This window comes from Periplaneta americana, chromosome 1 (genome assembly GCF_040183065.1).
Source record: "Periplaneta americana isolate PAMFEO1 chromosome 1, P.americana_PAMFEO1_priV1, whole genome shotgun sequence".
Classification (NCBI taxonomy): Eukaryota; Metazoa; Arthropoda; class Insecta; order Blattodea; family Blattidae; genus Periplaneta; species Periplaneta americana.
The window spans coordinates 177,495,680-177,509,021 of record NC_091117.1 but is presented as its reverse complement, the minus strand read 5'-3'; the positions used below and the strand labels follow the sequence as shown (position 1 = coordinate 177,509,021).

General features: G+C 34.0%; 1 protein-coding gene across 3 annotated transcripts in view; it reads right to left on the bottom strand.

Annotated features, from left to right (window-relative positions):
- The window catches only part of LOC138704806 (uncharacterized), a 180,492-nt gene that overhangs the window by 29,273 nt on the left and 137,877 nt on the right, over window positions 1-13,342 (bottom strand). For all 3 annotated transcript variants that reach the window (XM_069833082.1, XM_069833099.1, XM_069833091.1), the window contains exons 3-7: window positions 12,072-12,095; window positions 10,686-10,801; window positions 7,878-8,002; window positions 6,265-6,380; window positions 2,298-3,791 (exon numbers count right to left, since the gene is read on the bottom strand). In XM_069833082.1, the coding sequence (XP_069689183.1) occupies window positions 2,298-3,791; window positions 6,265-6,380; window positions 7,878-8,002; window positions 10,686-10,801; window positions 12,072-12,095 (1,875 nt within the window). The remainder of the gene's footprint in view (window positions 1-2,297; window positions 3,792-6,264; window positions 6,381-7,877; window positions 8,003-10,685; window positions 10,802-12,071; window positions 12,096-13,342) is intronic.

Here is a 13,342-nt window from a genome sequence, read left to right as displayed (position 1 = left end):
GTATTACAACTCATTGAAAAGCATACCAGTACACACATAGAATGCCAATGATTGTATCTCTTTAATGAACCTTTCTTACCTGAACATAGTATCACTAGTGGGTAATTACTGGTATTTTTAAACTTAAAAATATTTAAATTTCAAATATGTGCATAGAATGATCTAAATTGGTTATAATATTTATAGACTCAACTAAAGTGTGGTTATCATTATAAGATTTATTTTAACTTATAACAAGTTTTATTAAATGTTATTTATTGCATGCTAAAATGACTCAAAATCACTCTAGTATATTTACATATAATTTTATAATGTTTCTTCTACATGTTCAATTTTATAATATGCACAAATGTTCTATCACTTTACATCACCTGTGTTCAATGTGTCATTTATTGTGTTCTCCACCTGAAGATGACCTTTTAAATAAGTCGAAAATATTTGTGGAAATATAATTTTTGTAATGTAACAAGACAGAAAATTCATTCTATATTAATATAGATTGATAAGTTGTAGAATGAAACTACACAGCTATAATTTAATACACATTGAAACTAGTCAACTTAATATTTTTTCAGTAAAAGTTAGTCTCCTAGCACTTCTGTATACAAGATGTCCCATTTATCTTGTGCACCTATTATAACTTTTTTGTTTGGATAGGTATTGTAATTTTTGTTTTGAATGTTATGTTAGAATGAGGGGCTAACATGAGTATGGAGATTTGGTGTATGTAACTACATTATGTTACAAGATACACGTGACGTCATCAATTTTTCAAATAGCACTACATACTTTAATCATGTTACATTGATTACACACATTAAGACGAGTTCAAAAATGTATCACACTATCACCTTCCTAATCAATAACAACAATAAAACGAAACGAAAACGTACTTCCAATGTGATAATGTTATACTTTGAGAGTCACAGAAGATGTTCCAAATGATGACCATTCATATTAAAGCACATTCGAAGGCGTTCCCCGAAAGACCGTATGACTGCCCAGCATGTTGCTGGCTGAATGAACACACAAGCCTGTCGAATGCATTGCTGTCTCTGGTGTTGTCAGAATGTTCTGGTACACACTGTCCTTCCCAGTTCCCCATAGGAAGAAGTCGAGTGTTGACAAGTCCGGAGAACGTGCAGGCCACTGTACGTGGATTGTGGCGTGGACAGTTGTGGTTTGTTTACATGTTAAGATAGCAAACACACAACACACGACGTGTACGGACGTCAGTAGTCTTTCGTTTTGTGTAAGTTAATGCACAAGATGAATGGGACACCACAACAAACGGCACATTCTGATGGCATTCATTTTGCATTTTGTTGTTGTTATTGATTGGGAAGGTGACATTGTGATACATTTTTGAACTCGTCTTAATGTGTGTAATCAATGTAACATGATTAAAGTATGTAGTGCTATTTGAAAAATTGGTGACGTCACGTGCACCTTGTATAGCTCGCGCAAGAAACAATTACCGAAAAGCAATGATGGCATTGCTGTCTGTTTTGAAGTGTGTATGTAGGCACGCCAAGGGGTCGAGAGGTGCGAGCCGATGGAAGTACTGTCTCTTGCAGGAAGATGAACAAATGAAGACATCGCTGTGGAAATGAAGAACGTAGCAAGAGAAAAATTCGAAGTTAATTAAACGCGCAACATATGCTTATGAATGAAATAATAATACCGTGCGATACAAGATACGTATTCGCATGCAATGGAACAAACTAAAGTCGTAATGTAACTATCACAATGCAAGACTGATTCTATCGATGTCATTTCTCTTCTGACTGTACTCTTGAATATCATTCAAGTTATCTCGTGACCTTTCCTGTCGCCCGCTCTTCCTTATCGCAGTGTTTGATTCACATTCCTTCCGTCGGTAATCCGTACTTGCGAGACCTATACCATAATGTAGTTACATGCACCAAATCTCTACACTCATGTTAGACCCTCATTCTAACGTAACTCTCAAAAACAAAAATTCCAATACCTATCCAAACAAAAAAGTTATAATAGGTGCACAAGATAAATGTATACATAATATACAGTATATACTATAGTAGACCTTGTTGGTTGTTAGTGCTAGAACCATCATATTGTGGTTGTGCCACCAATGAAGTGCTCAAGTGATTTCACTAGTGCTTAATAATCTAATTTTCCCTAATAAATTTAATGTATATATTAATTTTGCATAACATAAGTTATTTTGATGTTCTCTTGAATGTAACTAATTATGTTATTGAATAGATTTAACATTCAACTCCTTCTACCTGAAATATGAGTTCTATTATACATACCAGCCAGACTTTCCTGATGCTTCTGCTCCTCAACATGGGTCACTGGACTCAGTGCAGCTTGCCCCAGTCTTGCGCTGTACCTGTCATCAGGAACCTCGAACTTCTGACCACCAAGGTTTTCCACTGCAGATGGAGGAATGACCACCACTTCGGCCACTCCGGTTCCTATGTCACCTTCATCAGGTGTGTGGACTGGTTTTGGAGAATGTTTTGTATAATATGGCAAAATTGGTCTCCAAGGTTCCTCTGTTTGTAAATAGGGAGGTTTCAAAGTTTGAGAAAATGACTCTTGGAATTGTTGACTTGTTAATTCGTGACGATAATAAGGCCTGGCGCCTCCTATGTCAGAATTCGAAGGCTTTGGGTTCGTATTTGAATCCATATTCCATAAATTTGAATTTGTGCTTGGTGCTGCCTGTGTATAGTAGCGTTCATTGTAAGTGTTGGATTTGAAGTTAAGTGGATTTTCAGTGAAACTTTGAGGGCTTCTAGTAAGTAAATATTCACTAGTTGGAAGATCTTTCTCTCCAATTTTTTTCACTAATGTTTGGTTTGAAATTTGCAAATTTGTCCCATCAAAATCAGTTAAAGAGTATCTGTTTCCTTGCTCAAGAACTCTGTTTTCTTGTCTTGTGTTTTCTCTAATTGCATCTGTTGCAGAAAATTTTGTGATGACTGTTTCTTCTTCCATAGGAGATTTTTCATGTTCAGCTATTTGTTTTTTATTGGAAACAAGAGAAGGTGGTGTTTTTGACCTTACAGGCTCTTCTTCAGAATGTTCTGAATATCCTACTACTTTTATTGATTCCGTAGACAATTTTGTATCACTGTCTTTTAATTCTGGATCAGAATTTGAGGATATTTTCTTTACTGCGGAAACAGGATTTTCTGAAAAATTAACTTCAAGGGAAGAATTTGATGTATATTTAGGTTCACTTTTCGTATTTTTGTCAGTTTCTTTCCCAGCATCTTTTCCAGACACTCTACTCATTAAGCTTTCTGTCACATTCTTTGAATAAGAAAGATCTAATTTCGAATGTGTTATATTATTTTCTACTTGGAACACATATGGTTTGTTAGAGGGGTTTTCAATAATTGATTCTTTAATTTTCGTAACTACTACACTGCCTTCAATAACAGGTATTGCTTCTCCTTCTATATCTATGCTTTCATTTACCGATATGTTAATGTCAGTCTTTTTCACAGCACTCCTTTCATCTTCGGAAACAAGTAGAGATTCATTTCTTAGATGTGTTTTATTGTTATTGCTCACATGTAAGATGTCTTTACTTCTATCGGAAGAATCTGTTGCTTCTAATGAAAACAGAGGAACGCCTTGTGTTGTTCTAACCGAGTTTTCAGATGTCTGTGATGTCGCATTCATTGACTGTGCTTTTCTCAGTACTCCATTATGCATTTGTACAGTTCTGTTTTCTGACGCCTTCTTTTTGCTGCTCAGCTCTATAGGACTTGTAATCACGTCATCCATTGTACCTATGAATGAAGAATTAAGATAATGAATGCCATGTATGCATATTGTTAAGCACATACACGCATGCGCTTGTATCATTACAAATCAAAAATAATGTTAACATTCCCACACACTCCACTACAAATACAAATTAGATGACAAGTATTTATGATGTCAGAGAGTTGTGTCCTTTATTCACGCTGGTCTTCTTATGTATAATAGCCTACCAAATTATCTTAAAGAAATATCTGCACATCAGAAATTTAAGAAAGCTCTTTATAAAATTTTAATCAAAAACTACTTTTACAGTATGAACGAATTTATTGAAAATTGTCGTAACTGAATAGAAAAAGAACGCCTTACTTCAACAAATTTTACTTCCTCTTTTCCAGATCCTGACTTCTAGAAGGATGTCTTCTCATGAAGAACGCAATGGTTGAAATTGACTCTTGACTTCAAGACATACCGTACTGCAAATGGGACTTATAGCCGAAATCGACCGACCTGTAGTTTTCTTCAATCAAGTTCCAAGTTTTGTATATTTGTATTTGTGTTGCATTTAATTATAGTTATTACTTTTATGTATATTATGTAATTAATTATTAGTTTGTAAATATGACATGTCCCATTTCATGTATATGGTCAGTGGATGCAATAAATGATTATGATTATGATTATTCACTAAAGTGTGTTACAGTAGAGATTAATTAATTAGGCATTGGATAATTCGAATTATTGGGTAATGCGAATAAATGCTATTCCCTTAGAAATTTATATTTAACCAACTGAAGAGTTCACTGCAAAAAGGTGGAATGTCAAATGCATTGCATTTTGCAGGAAATGCAATTTAAACTTCGACATTCCCACTCTTTGTATGGTGTACCAATTAGTCAACACGATATAGATCTGGAACTATCATCTTTCTTGCAGTGCAACAAAGTGTATTATATTCTACTCTCTTTGATCTATAGTACTGAACCTTTATCTCATTTTTCACAAATTTACGACATTCCCCCTTTTTACAGTGGACTCTTCAAATGTTAAAATTTTACATTGAATTCGAATTTTTGAAGCTTATAGTTGTACGATTCGAAGTCAGGACTTCATTGGTTCCAACGAAAATACTGTCCTATCTGAAATGCCAGAGGAAGTCCAAGAACTTTCTGTGGAAATCTCGGTTGTTAATTATTCCGAGAATTCAGATTCAGTTCTTAAACTTTATAATGTTCGATAGGTAGTGAGACAAAAAACAGTCGTTGCTGCTGTTAACAGATTGCCTACAGTTATATATCGACCGATCAGAATATCCAACACTATTGTCTACATGTGTATGTATCCCTCTTCCTCTTACTCACTAGTCAATAATTAGGAAGAAAGTGAATCTGTGAAAATCTTCATTATTGTGCGTACAAAAATTTGTGTGTTAATGGCTCTTCTGCATTCACAATGTCGAAGCATGGAGCATACGCAAATTTAACATTAGCAAAAGAGTAGAAGTGTTTTTTTTCTATTGTTAGCCGAAGTTTTGTGTTAATATCGATAAGATATATCAGCAGTTAAGATGAAGTACACTCCATATTCATTACTCACTGTTGTACATGTATATATAATTATTATTTATAGCAAAAAATAATTATTACTTTTCAATGTCGTAACACTCAATACATGAAAGATTTTTTGGGCTTACCAAGCATAACTGACTTAACGGAGAAGAGGATTCTTTCAGATCTTGAATAATATTATAAGTTGTGTAATCAAGATGTATAATTTATAATGCAGAGTAGGCATTGGGGCCTTATAATCTGTTTTGAAACGTCTTAACACATGGTTGAAAATCTCAATTTTTCATAAGGATAGCAGTCTCTTTCCCCCCCCTTTTTTTTTTTTTTTTTTGATCAAGCGAGTATTAGTAACTTAAAACTTTGCTGAACGAGTTTATAATACGAGTATTAATAGAAGAAAAGTTCTGTTTCAGTAATGTCTTTATAATGATGAGAATATTCTCTATAATCTCAGTTACCACCACAATTATTTGAAATACACAACTTTAATTTGTAGAAGTTGTTTAAATTTGATAAAACTCGTATTACCTCATAGAAGGAAAGTTCATGCACATGAGACTACGGACATTGTATAGTCTATACTGAACATTTTGGAGATTAGTAGGGTAAAGATATACTTAGTACTGGTACTTGACATGCTTCATAACATAATTAATCTTTTCTGTTATTTTCTCTGCATCTTTCAGTATCATGTTGTTGTTGATGATGATGATGATGATGATGATGATGATGATGATGATGATGATGGATGATGATGATGATGATGATGACGACGACGACGACAACGATGATGACAACATCGTTTTAAGAAGAGTAAAAAATTTCACGAACATCGATCCAGGAAAATAAATTTTTGAGGAAATGCTTTCGAACAGCATTCCAGCTTAACAATTACCTGCATATTTCCTGTACTTTGTGTTACTTTTGTACTTACGTTTTATAAGTATACTGGTTGCATCAATTTGGATATTTTTAAAAGCTGCAGTTCTTGGAGCAATTAATTCATTCACTAGAATATCTCTTGCAGTTTCTTCAAGGTTTTGAAAATTCCTGTAAGAAAGATGTGTGATTGATTATCATCTTTAAACTTTCAAACACCGACTTGTACGGTATAGGTTAGTTTAATTTATACAAAAGAGTTGTTGAAAATCTTGTTTATGACGACTTTCTTTAATCAGATAATTTTCTTTGTATAATGAAACATCTTTCTAAAAGTGCATAAATAACATTTAAAAAATAATGAATTTCGAGGAGCAATTGGAATGAGCTCACTCTGTTGTAAAATACTAGGTGCAGGACCATCTTTGGAAAACTGCCTGAGGACTAAAGTGCTCCTCTACCTCCTGCCAGTCAATATATCTCCGTGTTTTACACAAAACTTTACTACTAATTTACTGTTGTTCTATAACATACATCTTAAATGAAACGAATAGTAATAGGCAAATAATGCACAACGATGTTGCAATAAAAACTACAAAATAATATTCTTTTCCAGACTCTGAATATAATAATATAGTAAACATAATAATAGTACGTAGAAAGAGTGTTTCAAAAGTATAGTAAGCATATGACAAGTTTGTATAGTGGCAACTGATGGTGGTGATTGTTTACATTAATACAACCTGCCAGGTTTTGTTCTTGCTATAACCCTTTTCTTGGAGTGCCCCTAGTCTGTAATCAGAAACGGACCTAGTTACGAAGCACTGGATAATTTGCAAAAGCCGTCATGATCCATGTAAAGCAACACAACAGAAATACTAACATACCTATACCGTACTTCCTAATTTTAAAATATTTCTGGATGAAATTTAATTGTTATTTATATAGCACTGTTCTGGTATATTTCACAGGAAAATTTTATTTTTAAGACGAAAAATGTTAAGAGACTATAAATACATCGAAATGCTCCTGATGGAGGTAAAAATAAGTATTTAAATGTAAAAAGATATACTGAAATGCGTTAGGAGAGTAAAGTACCTGTAACATATATTCAAACAGCACCTACGGGAATAAGCTTCAATTAATGGTACCAGTATGTACTTTATTAACTTCATTACACAGCAGTTATCAACGTTAAATAAACTTCACTTCACTACACTTATATTTTAGACTTGATGTAACTTCCCTATTACATATAAAAATTAGGTACAGTATTTTATTTTATGTAACATAAATATCTCCTTAACTAAACGCAATATTAAAATACGGAAAACAATATGCATATGACTATTTATAATAATGGGTCTAGGCACTAACATAACCAACTAACATTAAAGTTAAAGAGTTGTAATTAATAAACAACTAAATAATTCAATTTAACAAATAACACTAAGATTTCAAGTTTAAGAAGTTAAAATTTAAGACAATTATGTAAGTGTACCATACTTCAGAAAAATGTCTAAATAACTGATAAAATAACGAATAAATTAGTATTAAAATCACACTAATTAGCATGTAATTGTTACAGTACATATTCCCCTTAGTTACAAATTAATTCAGAAACTATAATGTCATATATTACTTTGAATCATGCAGCGTTGAACTTACCTTGGAATTTTTCTTCTATCAAGGTACAATCTGAAGAAGACAACGAGACTTCCATTTTCAAATTTCTGTATTATACACTTCTTATATGCAGGGCGAAGTTGACTTCTTTGGTATACTCTGTCAATCTGCAAAAATATTTTTGCCATAAGAAAATTTATTATCCTCGTATTTACAAATTACAGATACAAAAAAAAAAAAAAAAAAAAAAAAAAAAAAAAAAAAAAAAAAAAAAAAAAAAAGATACACCACAATAAAACTATACTTCAATTTATATTAATTTTAGTTGTGTTTGTCTGAAGTTAAATTAAGTAATTAAACTAGGAATTAAGAGAACATGCAAGAAAAAGTAGATTTCTAAAAACTATCAAGAATGATATTTAATAATAGACTAAGTAACCACAAATATCTCTAATTGAGATTCTGGCTAATATGTAGGTACCAGTACATCTATAGATTGAACCAACCAAGGCTAGACTCCTAACTGCACTCATGGTGGCTGATTCATATGTAACGACACTACCATTTGCAGAGCATTTGTTCCACGCTTTTGAGGTTAGTATTGCGTAATGATGTACTTACCGAATTCACAATTCATGTTCGAAATGACTACCTTGTGATATCTGGCACACAATACTTCTAGTTTTATGCCATGTAGCGGTTGTTCGTGAAAATGAGGTGGAACCATGCTTCGTGACTATAAAAAAATTAAGGTGGGATCAAGTAGTCCATCATACACTAACTGTTGGAACCACATGCAAAACCTAAGTCTGCTCTGCTAATTGGGTACCGTTAATCTCTGAACTATACGAATTTTGTAAGGTTGTAATTTTAATTGTTTCGTACCTCATATCACACTGAAGATTGTGACACCCCTACCTGCTGAGCTACACAGCGGGATGATATCACAGGACTTCTCTCTAGTCAGTGGCCAACTTCATCTAACATCTCCTCAGTGAGAACTCGCTTCACACATGTTCGTTTCTTATCCAATTCTGATCCAATTGTATGAAATTTCTTCACTAAATTGAAAATCATTGCTTTAGAAGGCTTTGGAGAATCAGGGAATGACTGACGGAAGTTTGTTACAACTATTCTCCAAGATTCGTATTTCACAAAGTTGTCGTAAATAGACAATCGTTCAAGACTACAGTATATTTCATAATGGACACACCACAGTACTCTAAATGCACTGTATACAGCTGCACCCTCACTGTGTGAACGTGTTTACGTAACTAAACACGAAATGTACGCGAGCAAGAGGTCTTATCACTGCGATGGCATAGCAGTTACTACGCATACGACTTTCTGCTGACGCTGGTCTAGCCCTGGCTGACTCACTCTATATTACCAGACAGAACATCTCACTTGAAGATATGTGTCAGAGGAAAAATAATTGTTTGTATACATCTTACATGTTATTATACACTTTGCGCAACTCTGCTGCATCAATTCTCAAAATTTCATTAAGAATATTGTCCTTCAGGTTTTCTAATGTCCTTGGATTATTCGCGTACACTTTTCCTTTTAGTCTGCCCCACAAATAAAAGTCACAAGTGGTAAGGTCCGGCGAACGCGGCGGCCACAACCCTTTGCTGACCTTTCCTTCTGTGAATCTTTCATGAATTCGTGAGATTGATTCGCGTGAAGTGTGGCAGGTCGCCCCATCCTGTTGAAATACAGCGTACAAGCGTTCATGGGGCGTCAACTGTGCGTAAAATTCCTCAAAGAGTCGCATATACACAAAAAATATATTAAAAAAATATAGGACCCACAATCCGACTTGCTGACACAGCACACCTTACTCCGATTTTTATATCGTGAAGAAGTTCCTCATGAATCGTATAGGGATTGTAGCTGTAGCCGGTGTTCTGGGAGTTTACATGTCCTGTCACATGAAACAAGGCTTCACCACTCATGAAATACAGCAGCGGATCCATCATTCCATTCTAAATTGTTTGACATAACCATGTGCAGTAATTCACACGTTTTGCCTTGTCTTCCTCCTTCAGTTCTTGGACACATGTCATTTTGTAGAGCTTCATCCCTATATGGTGTAAAACACTATGACAAAACCTACGCGAAACATTCACTTGTTGCAACAAATTACGTGTCGACTTCTTAGGACTCTGGATCATTCGTGCTCGAATATCCGCGATCACAGCAGGTGTAAGAACGGACGAAGCTCGATTCGGTATGTATTTTTCTGTATATGATTTGATCCTGGTTGAGTGGAAGAGAAGGCCTGATGGCCTTAACTCTGCCAGGGAAAATAAAACTATTATTATTATTATTATTATTATTATTATTATTATTATTATTATTATTATTATTATTATTATTCTTTTTTGTGTTTGCAACTGACCCTGTAGTACGCCATTTTTTCACCAAATCCTGTACACTGCTCTTTGCTGGTATGGAAACGCCAGGAAACTTGTTTGCAAAAATGTCCCGCGTTTCCTTAACTGAACCGGTAGACACGTACACCTTCACTATTGCAATTCTTTTTTGAAGAGAATACATCTCGCTGAGATATTTACTTCCCACGTCTGAACCAAGTCTTCACGGATTTCGTACTGACAATGCAATACAAAACATAGTCGCAACAGCTTCGCAACAATAGGTGACAAATTGGCGGGCGACAACGAGCAGTCTGTACTCGGGCCGGTTTTTTGTGGGCCTCTCTGTGTAAGAGGGAAGTGTAAATGTAGGAACTCATTAACTTGCAGAGCCCTCATTAGAGGCTTCATTAGAAGGCTATTACACTCGACTTTGGATTGCCAGAGATGTCACAGTTCCTTGTCAACTTACCATGTTTTGATATTTAAGTCCTAGTTCTTTAAATAAGTTAGTAGAATTATCGCTGAGAGCTGAGACGAACTCGTCACCAGAAGTAACACGAACACTGCCATCAAAGACAAGATCCGCTATAAAAATAGATATAATAATATCAGTGCTAATAATGTCAACTAATTTTAATTACAATAAATACGCTAGATAATTGAGAAAAATGCACTGATCTTACATGATTTTCTTCTTATCGTTTGCTGTTATTAAGTTCATATAAGGAGTATACAGTACAGGAGATTGTAATAATGAAATACTAATTATTAATATACAGGGTGATTCACGAAGATTGTGCAATACTCTAGGCTATCTGACATCATTCTGATGAAAAAGGTTCATATATACACGTGTCCTATTTTGAATAGTTTCGGATAAAATAAAGTTTTTTCTCCATAACACGCATTCTCTCTCTCTCTCTGGACGTCTCGAGCTGTATGTGTTACAGTACAGCTGATAGCAGTGACACAAAATCTCGTGACATCAGGGTCATGGTTAGAGATAACTCAACACCGATACAACGTATCTACCTAGCATCCGAACAACGAAGATAGGGAATACAGCACACGCAGTTCACACTCGGGCAGATACGTATAATGCTGCAGAAGGTGGGGTCTTTGAAAACCGGCTGTAATACAAATTTTTCAGGTGAGTAATAACGTAAATGGTCTTTAATGAATTTATAATACACTCAGTACCATTGTTACGAATAATTTAAATGCTTAAACCTTCATAATATCTACGTTTGTGTTTAACATTGAGGAGGGCGTAACTGACTCAATTAAAAAAAATATGACATATGTTTATATGAACTTTTTTCATCATAATGATGCCAGAAATCACATCCTATAGTATTACACAGTCTTCGTGAATCACTCTGTATAATGCCACATAATTAATATTGTGCAATAACATTACAAAATAATTGTTGTTGAACAGTTGAATGCCATAACTAATAAAAATATTAAGAAAGGAAGACAATTTATTACCGCTACTTTTTTTGTTTTAAATAACTACATTTAATAATGTTTAATGTTTCAATTAACTAGTTGCTAACTTATCATAAACTGATTCAAAGTGTCTAAAATAATATACCTATATATAAAAAAATTGTTCCAATAACTTTTTTAAGATCATCGAAAGGTTAGATTGATAAATATGGACCTCTTCCCAGAAATATGAAGATGAGTAAAATGAACATATTAAATTACTGGTATGTGGGAAGGGCCAGAAGAAATATTATTATGTGAATATCAAAATTATATGCTCTCTCCATAATAATCACTAATGACTTAACACAAATTCCCTCCCTAAAGAAAACACCTAACCTTCAGTGTTCATTGCATTACTTACATTTGTTTGTGTCAATCCTTAGCGCTGAAAGAGAAGAAAAGAATAATATTATAGCCTTTCAAAACATATGAGTAATTTGAAAAAGAGCACAGATCAGTAAGAAAGAAAAATAAAATAATGCTAATCCTCATCACATCATATTCATGTCACATGTGACATATACCTAGGTATACATCGATTTAAGCAATTAATGAGAAGGCATTAACAGTTTGCTTATAATATTGGTAAAATAACATATCCGACATTTATTGTGCCTATTCAAATTTATATTACGGCCTTCGTACAATACTCTCTAACAAGAGGTGATTTCCAGACGGAGATACAGTACATAATGAGTTGCATAATAGTACATTATGCAACGAGCCTATAATGGTAGTAATTAAGACGCGAGTATGTTTATGAAACGAGCGCAAGCGAGTTTCATAATTTTCACACGAGCGTCTTAATTACCATTATAGTAAAGTTTCATACGACTTTTTATGCTCGACCATATTTCTAACTTGAAATTATTAATAAGTATTCATGTTATTCTTATCTGACTGAGGAGCGGAACTGACCTTGTGCAATACCTCGTAAATTGTGAGATGTGCGAAGACGCGAAAGTATTGATTTTTTTCCGAGAAACAAATGTCGACATTGAACCTTGATATAATCTAGAGAGTAAAATAAACATTAATCTTGATATAACCTTGAAATTGAATTAGACATTGAAAAACGAGATGACAAATTGAATTTATTTGAATATTATTTACAATTAACGCTAATTATTATAGTAACAGAACTGACTTTATTTCAAATATAGGTGATTTATTGTGCAATTGGTGAAATGAATTTGCGGGAATGTGCTTTGTGAAAGGATGTAAGATGACGGTGAATTGATGTTAATTTGTGTGCTGTTTTTTCGACTGAGTTTAATATTGTATTAAATGCAATGCTTCTGTTAGTAACCAGTTCAGCAGTGCAGTGATTATGATGGTGTTTTTGTTCTGCCCACCGGCACCATCTGCAAATAACCTGATGGTGTCAACATTTTCTGAGTAGACTGTGTTTGACAGTCTGTGACGTATACATGTAACAATTTCACTGAATCCTTTTTGACCTTCCATTTCTGTCCACGCATACATAAATGTGTTTTCAGTTGTCCGTTGAGAGTGCGAAGAGCCCAAACACATTGTGAAATTGTTTGTATAAAACTGTCTCAGGAAATAGGCAGATTGATCTGTCAAAAGAATACGTAATGACACTGTGACTGTCTTCTCTCAATAGTTCAA